Source organism: Hypanus sabinus, chromosome 15, assembly GCF_030144855.1.
Source record: "Hypanus sabinus isolate sHypSab1 chromosome 15, sHypSab1.hap1, whole genome shotgun sequence".
Lineage (NCBI taxonomy): Eukaryota > Metazoa > Chordata > Chondrichthyes > Myliobatiformes > Dasyatidae > Hypanus > Hypanus sabinus.
The window spans coordinates 91539248-91556056 of NC_082720.1; the positions used below are offsets into that span (position 1 = coordinate 91539248).

At 40.8% G+C, this 16809-nt stretch overlaps 1 protein-coding gene across 1 annotated transcript in view; it reads left to right on the forward strand.

Moving 5' to 3' along the window:
- The window catches only part of hmmr (hyaluronan-mediated motility receptor (RHAMM)), a 100461-nt gene that overhangs the window by 67326 nt on the left and 16326 nt on the right, over positions 1–16809 (forward strand). Inside the window, exon 19 of the mRNA XM_059990742.1 lies at positions 14298–14400. Coding sequence (XP_059846725.1) covers positions 14298–14400 — 103 coding nt within the window. The remainder of the gene's footprint in view (positions 1–14297; positions 14401–16809) is intronic.

Here is a 16809-nt window from a genome sequence, read left to right on the forward strand (position 1 = left end):
TGCTGAGACTGCATCATTTCAATAAAACTTCTCAATTCCTTCACTTCCTTGTACTGTGCCCACTGAGTGTTCTTGTTCTAGACGGTGATTAGATTGAATCTCATATTCTCTCAGTGTGTCTCTTTCATTATTGCTTGCATTGAAGCAACCTCTTCCTGTCATTGCTTTTTCACATCATCAATTGCCTCCTGTTTGGTCGTCTCAGACACTGCAGCTACTGCTTTTATATTCTCAATGTCAGCATTTTCATAAAGCGCATCTATATAAAATTTGTCAAGTTCATCTTCAATCACTGTATTTACTAGTTTCATTTTATTTTCCTTCTTTCTACTTCTACAACAGCGTGAAAAATGATTAATCTTACCACAGTTGTAGCAAAGTTTGCCAAATGCGAAACACTGATTTGGACTGTGTTCCCGTGCACAGCAATCACATGACTTTTTATCAAATGTTGTCTTGCTCTCTGTCGGTTTTGTCAACGTATTATATTTCTTGATATATTTGCGTTTTTTTTTACGGCATTTACATTGCAGTTTTCAACAAAAAGTTCTCAGCCTGCGACATTATGGTCTCAGAAGCTTTGCAGAGCGCGAAAGCTTTTTCAAAATTTAAATCTTCCTCATGCAAAAGCCTTTCTCTCAGTGCATTCTCGAATGCCACAAACCAGTCTATCTTTAATAAGGGAGTCTGTGAGCAATCCAAATTTGCATGTTCTACTACGCTTTCTGAACATTAACATACTGATCAATTGTTTCAGCAGCTATCTGCGCACATGTAAAAAATTTATATCGCTCAAACGTTAAATTACGTTTAGGTATAGAAAATACTTCAAATTTGTCCATTATTGACTTTAAATTGAAATTCAAGTGAAGTCACTTTTTATTGTCATTTTGACCATAACTGCTGGTACAGTACACAGTAAAAATGAGACAACGTTTTTCAGGGCCATGGTGCTACATGAAATGATCCAAAAACTACACTGAACTACGTTTAAAAAAAAAAGCACGGAAAAAAAACTACACTAGACTACAGACCCAGGACTGCATAAAGTGCACAAAACAGTGCAGGCATCACAATAAATAATAAACAAAACAATAGGCACAGTAAGTTGGTGACAGTCCAGACTTGGGTATTGAGAAGTCTGATGGCCTGGGGGAAGAAACTGTTACACAGTCTGGTCGTGAGAGCCCGAATGCTTTGGTGTCTTTTCCCAGATGGCAGGAGGGAGAAGAGTTTGTATGAGGGGTGTGTGTGGTCCTTTTATAACGCTGTTTGCTTTGTGGATGCAGCACATGTGGATGTAAGTGTAAATGTCCATGATGGCATGAAGAGAAACCCTGATGATCTTCTCAGCTGACCTCACTATCTGCTGCAGGGTCTTGCGATCCGAGATGGTGCAATTTCCGTACCGGGCAGTGATGCAGCTGCTCAGGATGCTCTCAATACAACCCCTGTAGAGTGTGATGAGGATTATCTCCCATCTTCAAAGATAAAATTATTGTATACCTCTACTGTGTCATTCCCAATTACACGGAGCAGAATTGCAGCTTTAGTTTTGTCCACTTTTCTATTAGCTCTGATCACTGATAAATATATTTCAAACTGTTGCTTGAAGATCCTGCTGTTCTCCGCTACATTCCCAGTCAGCTGATGTTTTGGTGGGGGTAGTAAACCTTCCATATTACCTTTCTTTTTCAATTTTTTATTAAGGTTCCAATAGATCAGGAGTACATTAATAACGGTTAACAGGTAAAAACACATATTCCAAGTAACAAATGGACTCTAACCTCCCAATCTCTTAGTAATTAACCATGAAAAATATAATTAAAAAAAAAATTGAGAAAAAAAAACCCAAACTAAAACAAACTTAACTTAAAAAAAAACACAAAGATTGGGCTGCCGTAATTCATTGGTCAAAATGATATTGTCGTTTAACTCCGCTCCTCTATCCGTTTAAAATAAAATACTCAAAAAAGGATTCAGAAAGGGTCAACTTACATTATATGAAAATATTGAATAAATGGCCTCCAAGTTCCTTCAAATTTAACCGAGGGGTCCATAGTACTGCCCCTAATCTTTTCCAAATTTAAACATGCGATCATTTGGGAAAACCATTGAAATGTGGTAGGTGGGTTGGAATCTTTCCATTTAAATAAAATGGATCTTCTGGCTATTAATGTCACGAAAGCAATTAAATGACAAGCTGATGAGGATAAAGGACTAGAGTCTATCACTGGTAGTCCAAAGATTGCAGTAATAGGATGAGGTTTTAAATCAACACACAGAACTGCTGAAATAATATCAAAAATATCTTTACAATATTTTCTTAACAGAGGGCACGACCAGAACATATGTGTCAAAGAAGCTACTTCAGAATTACATCTATCACAAACAAGGTTTATATGACAGTAAAAATGTGCTAACTTATCCTTGGACATGTGAGCCCTATGAACCACCTTAAACCACATCAAAGCATGTCTGGCACACATTGATGAATTATTAACTAGTTTAAGAATTTTCTCCCATTCCTCTGTCGATAAAGATATTTGAAGTTCTCTTTCCCACTGATTCTTAATTTTATTAGAAGTACCTAGACGTATTTTCATAATCAAATCATAAATAATTGCTATTAAACTCTTCTGAAAGGGGTCTAAACCCAAATTTTTTTCTGTAGCTTCGATTGGATGTGATATCGGAAAGGTAGATAAAGTAGCATTCAGAAAGTTTCTAATCTGTAGATATCTGAAAAAGTGTGATCTAGGCAAATTATATTTATTAGACAACTGTTCAAAAGACATAAAACAATCATCCATAAATAAATCACAAAAATATGTTATTCCTTTTGTTTTCCAAAACAAATTTGATCAATTCTCGATGGTTGGGAAAAAATTGTCAGATATAATAGAGCTTGACAGGATAAATTTATTCAATCCAAAAAATTTATGAAATTGAAACCATATTTGTATTGTATGTTTAACTATTGGATTTATCATTTGTTTATTCAGTTTAGTAAATACAAAGGGAAGTGCAGCTCCTAGAATCGAAGCCAGTGAAAACCCCTGTACAGACTCCCGCTCGATATTAATAGCAAATATTAATTGCCCAGTAATAAAATCTAAGATTCGGCAGAGCCAAATCACCTTCCTTTTTTGATTTCTGTAAATATTTCTTACTTAACCTGGGATTTCTATATTGTCATATATATGAAGAAATTTTGGAATCGAAAGTATCAAAAAAAGATTTAGGAATAAAAATTGATACTGCCTGAAATAGATACAGAAATTTAGGTAAAATAGACATCTTAATTCTATTGATCGAAGATAATGACAGTGGGGACCATTTAGTAAACAATTGTTTAACATGATCAATTAAAGGTAAAAATTAACTTTAAATATATCCTTATACTTCTTAGTAATTTTAACTCCCAAATAAGTAAAATAATCAGTAGCCAATCTAAATGGTGATTGTCTATAAATAGGGATTTGCATATATAATAGGAAAAAGCACACTCTTATCAAGATTCAACTTATACCCAGAAAAACTACTAAACTGGTCAAGTAGAGTTATTACTGCAGGAATGGATTTCTCTGGGTTAGAAATGTATAATGCCATCATCTGCATATAATGATATTTTATGCGTCCCATTCTCACAAATAATACCAAATATATTAGGTGAATCACGAATAGCAATTGCCAAGGGCTCCAGGGCAATATCAAATAATAAAGGACTTAAAGGAAAATCCTGTCTAGTACCTCGAAAAAGCCTTTTTTTTTAAAAAAAAGGGATCTCTGATTATTGCTAAATACGGCAACCAAGGGTGTACGATATAACAGTTTAATCCACGATATAAATTTTGAATGGAGATTAAATTTCTCAAGTATATTAAATAAATATTCCCATTTAAGCCTAACAAACACCTTCTCGGCGTCAAGCAAAATTACACATTCTGAAGTATTAAATGAAGTAGTGTATACAATGTTTATTAACCTCCTAATGTTAAAATGTGAATAATGATTTTTAAAAAATCCTGTCTGATCCTCAGAAATAATCTGAGGCAACACCTTCTCTAATCTAATTGATAATATTTTGGAAGATTTTAGAATCCACATTCAACAAAGATATAGGCCTATATGATGTACATTCAGTGGGATCTTTAACTTTTTTAGGGATGCTTTTTTTTTGGAAGAGGACAGCGAGGCTTTGTGAGGAAGTGTTGCGGTGGCCATTTTCAAATTGTCCAATTGCAGCTCAGATCGGAGTTCTGAGAGGCGGGACTGTGCAGGCGCGTGAAGGAGACCTGGGAAGGAGGGAAGATATAAAAAGGAGAGACTGAGTGAGGTAGTTCTCTTTTGGAAGAGGACAGCGAGGCTTTGTGAGGAAGTGTGGCGGCGGCCATTTTCAAATTGTCCAATTGCGGCTCAGATTGGAGTTCTGAGAGGCGGGAGTGCGCAGGCGCGTGAAGGAGACCTGGGAAGGAGGGAAGATATAAAAAGAACGCAGCCTTAAGAAGCGGGCAGCGGAGTGCGCCGGGAGCAGAGTGTAGGGCTTGGGCTCAGGGGGCTTAGGTGGAAGAGGGCACAGTAGGCTTATCTTTTAGTTCTTGTTATTGTCAGTTATTCGGGAAGTATGAGTGTGAGGGCAGCTTGTTGTTCTCGGTGTCGGATGTGGGAGGTCCTGGAGTCTCTGAGCCTCCCGGACGTCCACATCTGCGCCAGGTGCGCCGAACTGCAGCTCCTGAAGGACCGTGTTAGGGAACTGGAGCTGCAGCTCGATGACCTTCGCCTGGTCAGGGAAACTGAGGAGGTGATAGAGAGGACTTACAGGCAGGTGGTCACTCCGGGGCCACGGGAGGCAGATAGGTGGGTCACGGTCAGGAAGGGGAAGAGGCAGGTACTAGAGAGTACCCCAGTGGCTGTACCCCTTGACAATAAGTACTCATGTTTGAGTACTGTTGGGGGGGGGGGGGGGGGGACAGCCTACCTGGTGGAAGTGACAGTGGCCGGGCCTCCGGCACAGAGGACGGCCCTGTAGCTCAGAAGGGTAGGGATAGAAGAAAGAGGACCATAGTAATAGGGGATTCGATAGTCAGGGGTTCAGACAGGCGGTTCTGTGGAGATGATCGGGAGTCCCGGATGGTAATTTGCCTCCCTGGTGCCAGGGTTCAGGATGTTTCTGATCGCGTCCAAGATATCCTGAAGTGGGAGGGTGAGGAGCCAGAGGTCGTGGTACATGTAGGTACCAATGACATAGGTAGGAAAGGTGAAGAGGTCCTGAAACGAGAGTATAGGGAGTTAGGAAGGCAGTTAAGAAGAAGGACCGCAAAGGTAGTAATCTTGGGATTACTGCCTGTGCCACGCGACAGTGAGAGTAGGAATGGAATTAGGTGGAGGATGAATGCGTGGCTGTGGGATTGGAGCGGGGGGCAGGGATTCAAGTTTCTGGATCATTGGGACCTCTTCTGGGGCAGGCTTGACCTGTTCAAGAAGGACGGGTTACACTTGAATCCTGGGGGGACCAATATCCTAGCGGGGAGGTTTGCTAGGGCTACAGGGTAGACTTTAAACTAGTAAGATGGGTGGGGGGCGGGAATCAATTTGAGGAAACCATGGGAGAGGAGGTTAGTTCACCAGTAGAGCAAGTAAATAGACAGTGTGTGAGGGAGGAAAGGCAGGTGATGGAGAAGGGATGCGCTCAGCCCGAATATGTAGGGGAGAAGAAAGAAAAGGATAATAAATTTGAATGCATTGTTAGGGATGAAAAGAGAGGAGGAGGTGGAGAGTATCTTAAATGTATCTATTTTAATGCTAGGAGCATTGTAAGAAAGGTGGATGAGCTTAAAGCGTGGATTGATACCTGGAATTATGATGTTGTAGCTATTAGTGAAACATGGTTGCAGGAAGGGTGTGATTGGCAACTAAATATTCCTGAATTTAGTTGCTTCAGGTGTGATAGAGTAGGAGGGGCCAGAGGAGGAGGTGTTGCATTGCTTGTCCGAGAAAATCTTATGGCGGTGCTTTGGAAGGATAGATTAGAGAGCTCCTCTAGGGAGGCTATTTGGATGGAATTGAAGAATGGGAAGGGTGTAGTAACACTGATAGGAGTGTATTATAGGCCACCTAATGAGGAGCGTGAGTTGGAAGAGCAAATGTGTAAGGAGATAGCAGATATTTGTAGTAAACACAAGGTGGTGATTGTGGGAGATTTTAATTTTCCACACGTAGACTGGGAAGCTCATTCTGTAAAAGGGCTGGATGGTTTAGAGTTTGTGAAATGTGTGCAGGATAGTTTTTTGCAACAATACATAGAAGTACTGACTAGAGATGGGGCAGTGTTGGATCTCCTGTTAGGGAATGCGATAGGTCAGCTGACAGATGTATGTGTTGGGGAGCACTTCGGGTCCAGTGATCACAATAGCATTAGCTTCAATATAATTATGGAGAAGGACAGGACAGGACCTAGAGTTGAGATTTTTGATTGGAGAAAGGCTAACTTTGAGGAGATGCGAAGGGATTTAGAGAGAGTGGATTGGGTCAAGTTGTTTTATGGGAAGGATGTAATAGAGAAATGGAGGTCATTTAAGGGTGAAATTATGAGGGTACAGAATCTTTATGTTCCTGTTAGGTTGAAAGGAAAGGTTAAAGGTTTGAAAGCACCATGGTTTTCAAGGGATGTTAGAAATTTGGTTCAGAAAAAGAGGGATGTCTACAATAGATATAGGCAGCATGGAGTAAAGGAATTGCTCGAGGAATATAAAGAATGTAAAAGGAATCTTAAGAAAGAGATTAGAAAAGCTAAAAGAAGATACGAGGTTGGTTTGGCAAATAAGGTGTAAGTAAATCCGAAAAGTTTCTAGTTATATTAAAAGCAAGAGGATAGTGAGGGATAAAATTGGCCCCTTAGAGAATCAGAGTGGTCAGCTATGTGTGGAGCCGAGGGAGATGGGAGAGATTTTGAACGGTTTCTTCTCTTCGGTATTCATTAAGGAGAAGGATATTAAATTGTGTAAGGCGTGGGAAACAAATAAGGAAGTTATGGAACCTATGACAATTAAAGAGGTGGAAGTACTGGCGCTTTTAAGAAATATAAAAGTGGATAAATCTCTGGATCCTGACAGGATATTCCGCAGGACCTTGAGGGAAGTTTGTGTAGAAATAGCAGGAGCTCTGACGGAGATCTTTAATATGTCATTAGAAACGGGGATTATGCTGGAGGATTGGCGTATTGCTCATGTGGTTCCATTGTTTAAAAAGGGTACTAGAAGTAAGCCTAGCAATTATAGACCTGTCAGTTTGACATCAGTGGTGGGTAAATTAATGGAAAGTATTCTTAGAGATAGTATTAATAATTATCTGGATAGACAGGATCTGATTAGGAGTAGCCAGCATGGATTTGTGTGTGGAAGGTCATGTTTGACAAACCTTATTGAATTTTTTGAAGAAGTTACGAGGAATGTTGACGTGGGTAAGGCAGTGGATGTAGTCTATATGGACTTCAGCAAAGCCTTTGACAAAGTTCCACATAGAAGGTTAGTTAAGAAGGTTCAGTCGTTAGGTATTAATGCTGGAGTAATAAAATGGATTCAACAGTGGCTAGATGGGAGATGCCAGAGAGTAGTGGTGGATAATTGTTTATCGGGATGGAGGCCGGAGACTAGCGGGGTGCCTCAGGGATCTGTTTTGGGCCCAATGTTGTTTGTAATATACATAAATGATCTGGATGATGGGGTGGTAAATTGGATTAGTAAGTATGCCGATGATACTAAGGTAGGAGGTGTTGTGGATAAAGAGGTGGGTTTTCAAAGCTTGCAGGGAGATTTATGCCGGTTAGAAGAATGGGCTGAACGTTGGCAGATGGAGTTTAATGCTGAGAAGTGTGAGGTTCTACATTTTGGCAGGAATAATCCAAATAGAACATACAGGGTAAATGGTAGGGCATTGAGGAATGCAGAGGAACAGAGAGATCTAGGAATAACAGTGCATAGTTCCCTGAAGGTGGAGTCTCATGTAGATAGGGTAGTGAAGAAGGCTTTTGGAACGCTGGCCTTTATAAATCAAAGCATTGAGTACAGAAGTTGGAATGTAATGTTAAAATTGTACAAGGCATTGGTAAGGCCAAATTCAGAATATTGTGTGCAGTTCTGGTCACCGAATTATAGGAAAGATATCAATAAATTAGAGAGAGTGCAGAGACGATTTACTCGGATGTTACCTGGGTTTCAGCACTTAAGTTACAGAGAAAGGTTGAACAAGTTAGGTCTCTATTCATTGGAGCGTAGAAGGTTGAGGGGAGATTTGATCAAGGTATTTAAAATTTTGAGAGGGATAGATAGAGTTGACGTGAATAGGCTGTTTCCATTGAGAGTAGGGGAGATTCAAATGAGAGGACATGATTTGAGAGTTAGGGGGCAGAAGTTTAAGGGAAACACTAGGGGGTATTTTTTTACTCAGAGAGTGATAGCTGTGTGGAATGAGCTTCCTGTAGAAGTAGTAGAGGCCAGTTCAGTTGTGTCATTTAAGGTAAAATTGGATAGGTATATGGACAGGAAAGGAGTGGAGGGTTATGGGCTGAGTGCGGGTAGGTGGGACTAGGTGAGATTAAGAGTTCAGCACGGACTAGGAGGGCCGAGATGGCCTGTTTCCATGCTGTGATTGTTATATGGTTATATGGTTATAAAAGGATTGTGGTAATTTACCTACTAATAAAGCATGTTTCAAAACTTTACATAACCAGGGAGAGAGTAAATCTGAAAAAGCCTTAAAAAAAAATTCAGCCATGTAACCATCTGGATCAGGAGCTTTACCTGAGTTTATCGAAAAAATTGCCGCCTTTATTTCCTCTTCAGTAATGAGTGCACCTAATACTAAACATTCATCAACTGGTAATTCCGGAAAATTTGGTTTCCTTAAAAATTCATTTGTTATAGTAGTATCATCAGGAAATTCTGATTGTTATAAATTAGTATAAAATTCTTGAAAGGATTTCATTTCATCATGATTAACCGTCAAGACACCATCCCGTCTACGAACTTTATTAATCTGACGTTTCGCCAAAGCTGCTTTCAGTTGATTAGCCAACCATTTATTTGATTTATCACCATGTATATAGAATTGACTCCTAGATTTAAGTAATTGGTTTTCAATCGGTAATGTAATAACAAACTATGTTGCATCTGAAATTCAACTCTCTCTTTGTAAAGCTCCAAATTGGGAGCAATAGAATATTTTTTCATCATATCTTTAATCTTATCAGCTAATGCACGTATCTTATTATTAATTTGTTTTTTCAGTCCAGCAGAATATGAAATAATTTGTCCACAGATATATGCTTTAAAAGTATCCCATAATATCCCACCGGAAATTTCTTCGGTTGAATTAGATGAAAAGAAAAGTGCAATCTGTTCTTTAATAAAATTAACAAAATTTAAATCCTGAAGCAAAATAGAGCTGAACCGCCATTTTCTAGTACTAGAAGTTACATCACTATCTTTAATTGATAATTTCAGAGGCGCATGGTCAGAAATGGCGATTGCATCATACTCACAAGTAGTTACAGACAAAACTAAACGAGAGTCAATAAAAAAGTAATCGATTCTAGAGTAATAAACATGGGGGAAAAAAAGGAGAATTCTTTATCATTGGGATGTAGAAACCTCCAAATTTCTAAAATTCCCGTGTCAACTAAAAAGGAATTAAGAAAAGTTGCAGATTTATTTGGAGGTACCTGATTAGGTGCTGACCTATCCAACATAGGATTCAAACAACAATTAAAATCTCCGCCCATTATTAACCTATATTCATTTAGATTGGGAAAAGATATAAATAGCTGCCTAAAAAAATTCAGGGTGGTCTGTATTAGGTGCATAAACAATAACCAAAACTACTTTTTGGTTATAAAATAAACCAGTAATTAATAGAAATCTACCATATGGATCTGAAATTATGTCATAATGTATGAATGAGATCAAAGGGTCTATAAAAATGGAAATACTCTTCACTTTGGTCAAAGAATTAGTGAAACTTGGTCTTTCCAAAACCGAAAAAAACGCTGATTATCCTCCTTCCTCACATGAGTCTCCTGCGTAAATATAATCTGAGCATTTAATCTATGAAAAACCTTAAAAATCTTCTTCCGTTTAATTGGATGATTCAAGCCATTTGTGTTCCATGAAATAAAATTAATAATCCATTCTCCTTAAATAAACCATATGGTATGTAAAGGGTTAACCAAGTTGCATGGGAAACTCATGAACCAGGAAGAGGAAAAAAGTTTAAAGAGGAACCAGAAGTTACGACAATAGAGACATTTTTGTAGTTTCAAGGCTGCCCAAATGAAATGGAAAAACTAGAATAACAGAATACCCCGCCCACTCCCTCAAAGCCAAGAAACCTGGCAAATAGGCAGCCAGGAAGCTGTCTGAGACCCACACAACCCTCATCTCTCTTGATGGCAAGTCTCCAAATTTTAAGAGAAAGAAAACTAACTCCCCATAGCCAAAATATTATGAAAAGAATGCCAAACACAGACTGTGGGGGAGAAAAAACATTTACAAAAAAAATACAAGGTCTTAAAAATAAAACAGTACATTATTCATAGTAATTAATCACCATATAAAAATCTTAATAATTTCCTAAAATAAACAATTAAAAATAAGAGTAAAATAATAAAGGAAAAGGAAGAAATCTTTAATATAAAACAGACATGAACCCAAACAAAATATCCAAAACATCAGCCCAAGGACACAATTTCTTGAACATAAAATGTCCGACTCTATAAGCTAATTATTTACTAACAAACCCGATGTATGCAGATATATAGAAACGGAAGATTAATTAAATATCCCAGCTCTCTTCGAGAAATGTTTTGCATCTTCCGCTGATTTGAAGCATTTAAATGATTCATCGGGTAAGACCACTCTTAAGCAGGCGGGATGCAGCAGAGCCGGTCAAACATTCCTTTGATAACATTGCGACATGACTTCTTTAAAACGCACTCTTTCTTTCATTACCTCGGGGCAATAATCTTGAACCAAACGAAACTTGAGATTCGGATATTCAATAATTCCTTTACGGCGAGCAATTCGAATTAGGCGCTCCTTCGTACTCACATAGTGAAACCGCAGAATAACATGACATGGTGTTAATTCTTTCGGTGGTTTAGATTTTAATGATCTGTGCACTCTATTGAGTATCGGGGGTGAATTAGAAACCTCCGATCTGAAAACATCCATTAAGAATTTAGAGAAAAATTCAGTAAGGTCCCCGCTCTCGACGTCTTCATTGAGACCTATTATTGGCAAATTCTGTCTGCGACTGCGACTCTCCAAATCGATAACCTTAGCTTCACACTTCTCCAGTGTGCGAGTAATTTCTTTTCAAAAGAGTTCATTCTGGAATCCCTCTGTTTCCTAGCTTCAGTAAGCTCGGTAATTTGCCGACGTTGTATTGTGTTCTCTTCTTTGAGTGCTTTCAATTTGCCTTTATTCTCCTTCAGCATTATTTCCAATGCAGCGAATCTTTTATCAAGTTTTTCATCCAGTTTTTCATCTAACACAGCAAATCTTTTATCCAATAAGTTCAAAATAGCTTGTAAAGTAAGTTGAAGCTCTGTTGGTTGGTTTTTCTTCCCGTTTCCATTACTGGTTTCTTTGCCTTCGGCTAATGTCTGTCTTGTTCTGGAAGTCATTTCCATCAATTAAACTTCAAATTTCAAGCATATAAAGATGTTAAAGACACTTTGATACATATAATAAAGGGGAGATTAGTACATTGAGAAAGGATCGGAGCACAGCCAAAAATGTGACCTACTCCATTTAGAGCCACCAAGAGTCTCCTCACCTTCCCTATTACTGTTTGCAGTTTGAACATTTTTCTTTTTTTTTTCCGATTATCTTCGATTCTAGATTCTCCCGTAATGTTCTTCCAGAAGCACTTCTGACACCATGTTATGTTAGTTCTGTTTAAATGTACTGAGGGTTAACAATGAAGAATCATATTCTGGAAGAATTAGAGTACTTTTATTTACAGTAATAAACATGTTTTAACCTCACCACATGCTGAAACATTCTGGCAAACCCTGCGTATGCTCTGTGCTCTCCAGTCAGGTACTGGCACATCATTGCACGTGATATCCACAGGATCCTTCCTGTAATACCATGGGCTCGTAGTTTGTTAAGCTGCCTTGTGTGCGGCAACTTGTCAAAGGCCTCCTAAAAATCCAAATACGCAACTTTGTCTATCCTGCTTGTTATTTCTTCAAAGAATTCCAACAGATTTGTCAGGCAAGATTTCCCCTTGAGGAAACCATGCTGACTACTATCTTTTTTAATCATGTGCCTCCAAAGTCCTTGAGACCTCATCCTTAATACTTGACTCCATCATCTTCCCAACCACTGAGGTCAGATTATTTTGCCTATAGTTTCCTTTCTTCTGCCTCACCACAGTCTTGAAGAGTGGAGTGACATTTGCAGTTTTCTAGACTTCCAGAACCATTCCAGGATCTAGTGATTCTTGAAAGGTCATTACTATAGCCTCCTTGATCTTTTCAGACACCTCTTTCAGATCCCTGTGGTGTACACCATCTTGTACATTAAACTGTATAATCCTCCCAGTTCTGGCCTCACTCACATATGGCACGGGTAGCAATCCTGAGATCACAACCCTGGATGTCCTGCCCTTTAACTTAACACCTAACTCCCCGAACTCTCTGTGCTGAACATCGTCACTCGTCCTACTCATGTAATTGGTACAGGCAGTCCCCGGGTTACGGATGAGTTCCGTTCTCGAGTCCGTCTTTAAGTTGGATTTGTACGTAAGTCGGAACAAGCACATCTGGTGTTATTTAGTGCCAGTTAGTCAAACATTTGTCTTGGTATATAGTATATATTTTACCTTTCTATGCATATAAAACATTAAGAAATGTATGTATTCCAATAATTAAACCAGTGCGTTGCCTTGTAATAATTGTGGCTTTCATCGGGGCAGGGTCTTTCACATGCTCCATTATTCTCACTTTATCTTTTATCCTTTAAAATTGTTCCAATCGTTGACTGACTATAGCCCAATGCTTTTCCAATGACTGATGGCATTTCACTTCTTTCCAAATGCTTTATTATTTTCACTTTATTTTCAATTGCGATCGTTTCCCATCAGTGGAACAGAAACACTGCGGGCGGCAGGTCCTGAGCTGCGCCGGCTCCTGAGGTCTGCTGGGTCCTAAGGACCACCACACTGAATTCCCCGGGTCCTAAACTCCACTGCACTGAGCCAGGTTAAATGGGACAAGTGGAGGCTGTGCTCTGTTTGGGTATTTGATCCTCCACAATATTCCGCGTGGGAATTTAAACTGGAGGTGTCGGTGTTTTCTTTTACGAGGTCGAGTTGTGAGCTCAACATCAACCTGGCATGGATGGTATGAGAGTCACTGGATCGACATCAACCCAGCACGCTCGGGCGGGGGCGGTCTGTCTCGAGCCTGGTGCTGATTTCACTGCGCCACCAACCAACTGGAATGGGGGGGGGGGGGTGGCAGGGTCAGGGTGAATGTTGCTAAGAAAAACTTCAGGGAAATACAAAGTTACACACTCAACACTGTATCAACGGCATCAAAGGAAGAAATGAGATGTACATCAGTGCTGAGAAACCTCCCACCAGCTCGCCTGTCTCACCCCAGCACTTCTCTCCTCAGCCCATTAACTCCCTGCAGACTTGCCTGCACCAGTTGTCAAAAGCACACCTTCTGGGAATTGGGAGGAATCCAAAGCCAGCGTTGCCACTGGGAGAGCATGCAAACACCACATAGACAGTGGTTGAGTTCAGGATTGACCCTGTGGTGCTGGAGCCTTGAACATTGCACTGACGGTCACGTCACCCACAGTTCCTCCAAAGAATGCTGTACTTGTGTGTTGGTCAGCTGTGTTTGGCAGCTCTTCTAGGAGAAGGACAACTGATCTCAAACCTCCGCTCCTTTTGGCTATACCACTCATGGGGAAGATTGTGAGTAATCCCAAGGAACAATCCAGAGCTGGAGTCCCCATATCAGTCCCTTGCTGAATTCAATGCTGAATGGCAACTCCTGCAACACCGCTTGTGCCAAATTCTTTGGATTCATCAGCTGCTTGGAGAGGGGGAACTGGCTGCATGAGCAACAGCTTGCTCTCCATATTGTACAGCCCTGGCTTGTGTATGCCAGCTAAGGCACAATGTCTGTTGTTGACCCCAACTGGTAGAGGGGCTCTCACTCTCACTTTGTGTAGTGAGCAACACTGTCTTCATTTTCTGAAAAATGTTTATTGTTGCAGGGGTGATGCTGCGGACGAACGTGCACTCACAGAACTCTCAGGTGAGGTGCAGAAGTGGCAAGTTCTTTATGAAGAATTACTCAACAAGGTCAAACCTTTCCAAGTACGTGATTTATCAGCACTGACGATTGCAAGCCACTAGTGACTAAAGCTCCTGACGTACCAGATTAACCTGAGCATTTGATTGAAAGGTGATGCCAATTGTGATTTTTCAATTGATGAAGCTGATTTGAGGGTAGGGAAGTGGTTGTTGTCTCCCTGTACTCCACTGAAACATTTGGCGAGCGATAACACACTTGGAGTATTGTGTTCAGTTTGTGGTCCCCTCAGTTTTGGAGGGATGTATAAGCTTTAGAGAGGGTGCAGAGGAGATTTTCCAGGATGCTGCCTGGATTAGAAAACATGAAGCTAGGGCAGCATGGTGTAGTGGTTAGCACAATGCTTCACAGTACCAGTGTCCCAGGTATAATAACCACAGCTGCCTAGAAGGAGTTTGTACTTTCTCCTTGTGACTTCCAGTTTCCTTCCACAATCCAAGGATGTGCTGGTTGGGAGGTTAGTTGGTCAGTGTAAATTGCATTGTTGTAGCAGCCATCCTCAGAGTGGACTGAGGCAGAGTGGGACAGCTTTGGCTCAAATAGGCAGAGGTGAGGTTTGAACGGGGCACAACTGCGCAAGCGCATGAGGCAGCAGGAGAATTTAAATAGCGAGCAGAGGCTGAGTACGAGCTTCACTCCAGGTGAGGTAAGGCTGGGTAAACTCCTTTAATTAATCTAATTAGATTAGGAGTAGGTAATGGAGGCAGCAGTTAGGGCAGTTGAGTGCTCCGTTTGCAGTATGTGGGAAGTCAGGGTGAGCACTGTTGTCCCTGATGACTACACCTGTAAAATGTGCATCCAGCTGCAGCTCCTGACAAACCGTGTTAGGGAACTGGAGCTGGATGAACTTTGGATCATTCGGGGGGCAGAGGCAGAAATAGACAGGGGTTTCAGGGAGATGGTCACCCCTAGGAATCAGGGGACAGGTAGTTGGGTGACTGTCAGGAGAGGGAAGGGGAATAGACAGGAAGAGCAGAGCATCCCTGTGGCCGTTCCCATCAACAATAAGTATACCGTTTTGGATACTGTTGGTGGGGACGACCTACCAGGGACAAGTTGCAGTGGTTGTGTTTCTGGCACCGAGACTGGACCCTCAGCTCAGAAGGGAAGGAGGGAAAAGAGGAGAGCAGTAGCGATAGGGGATTCGATAGTTAGGGGGACAGATGAGAGGTTCTGTGGAAGAGATCGAGAATCCCAGATGGTCTGTTGCCTCCCTGGTGCGAGGGTCCACGATATCTCAGATCGAGTTCTCAGTATTCTCAAGAGAGAGGGTGAGCAGCCGGATGTCGTGGTCCATGTAGAGACCAATGACGTGGGTAGGAAGAGTGAGGAGGTCCTGAAAGGTGAGTTTAGGGAGTTAGGCGCCAAGTTAAAGGACAGGACCTCCAGGATAGCAATCTCAGGATTGCTACCAGTGCCATGTGCAGGTTGGTTTAGAAATAGTAAGATAGTGCAGATCAACACGTGGCTGAGGACACGGTGCAGGAGGGAGGGCTTCAGATTTGTAGATAATTGGGCAGTTTTCCAGGGAAAGTGGGACCTGTTGTGGCGGTACGGTTTACATCTGAACTGGAGGGGGACAAATATTCTTGCAGGTAGGTTTGCTAGAGAGGCTGCAGTGGATTTAAACTAAATATGACAGGGGAGGGGAACCAGAGTGTAGGAACAGATGTATGGGAGAAGGAAGAAAAAGAAGACAGTAAAGTTCTTTGTACTGTTAGAGATAAACAGAGAGGAAGAGGTGGAGAATTTCTTAAATGCATCTATTTTAATGCTAGGAGCATTGTAAGAAAGGTGGATGAGCTTAGAGCATGGATTGATACCTGGAAATATGATGTTGTAGCTATTAGTGAAACATGGTTGCAGGAGGGGTGTGATTGGCAACTAAATATTCCTGGATTTCGTTGCTTCAGGTGTGATAGAATCGGAGGGACAAGAGGAGGAGGTGTTGCATTGCTTGTCAGAGAAAATATTACACCGGTGCTTTGGCAGGATAGATTAGAGGACTCGTCCAGGGAGGCTATTTGGGTGGAATTGAGGAATGGGAAAGGTGTAGTAACATTTATAGGGGTGTATTATAGACCACCTAATGGGGAGCAAGAATTGGAGGAGCAAATTTGCAAGGAGATAGCAGATATTTGTAGTAAGGACAGGGTTGTGATTGTGAGAGATTTTAATTTTCCACACATAGACTGGGAAGCCCATACTGTAAAAGGGATGGATGGTTTGGAGTTTGTAAAAATGTGTGCAGGATAGTTTTTTGCAGCAATACATAGAGGTACTGACTAGAGAAGGGGCAGTGTTGGATCTTCTGTTAGGGAATGAAATAAGTCAGGTGACAGAGGTATGTGTTGGGGAGTACTTCGGGTCCATTGATCACAATGCCATTAGTTTCAATATAAATATGGAGAAGG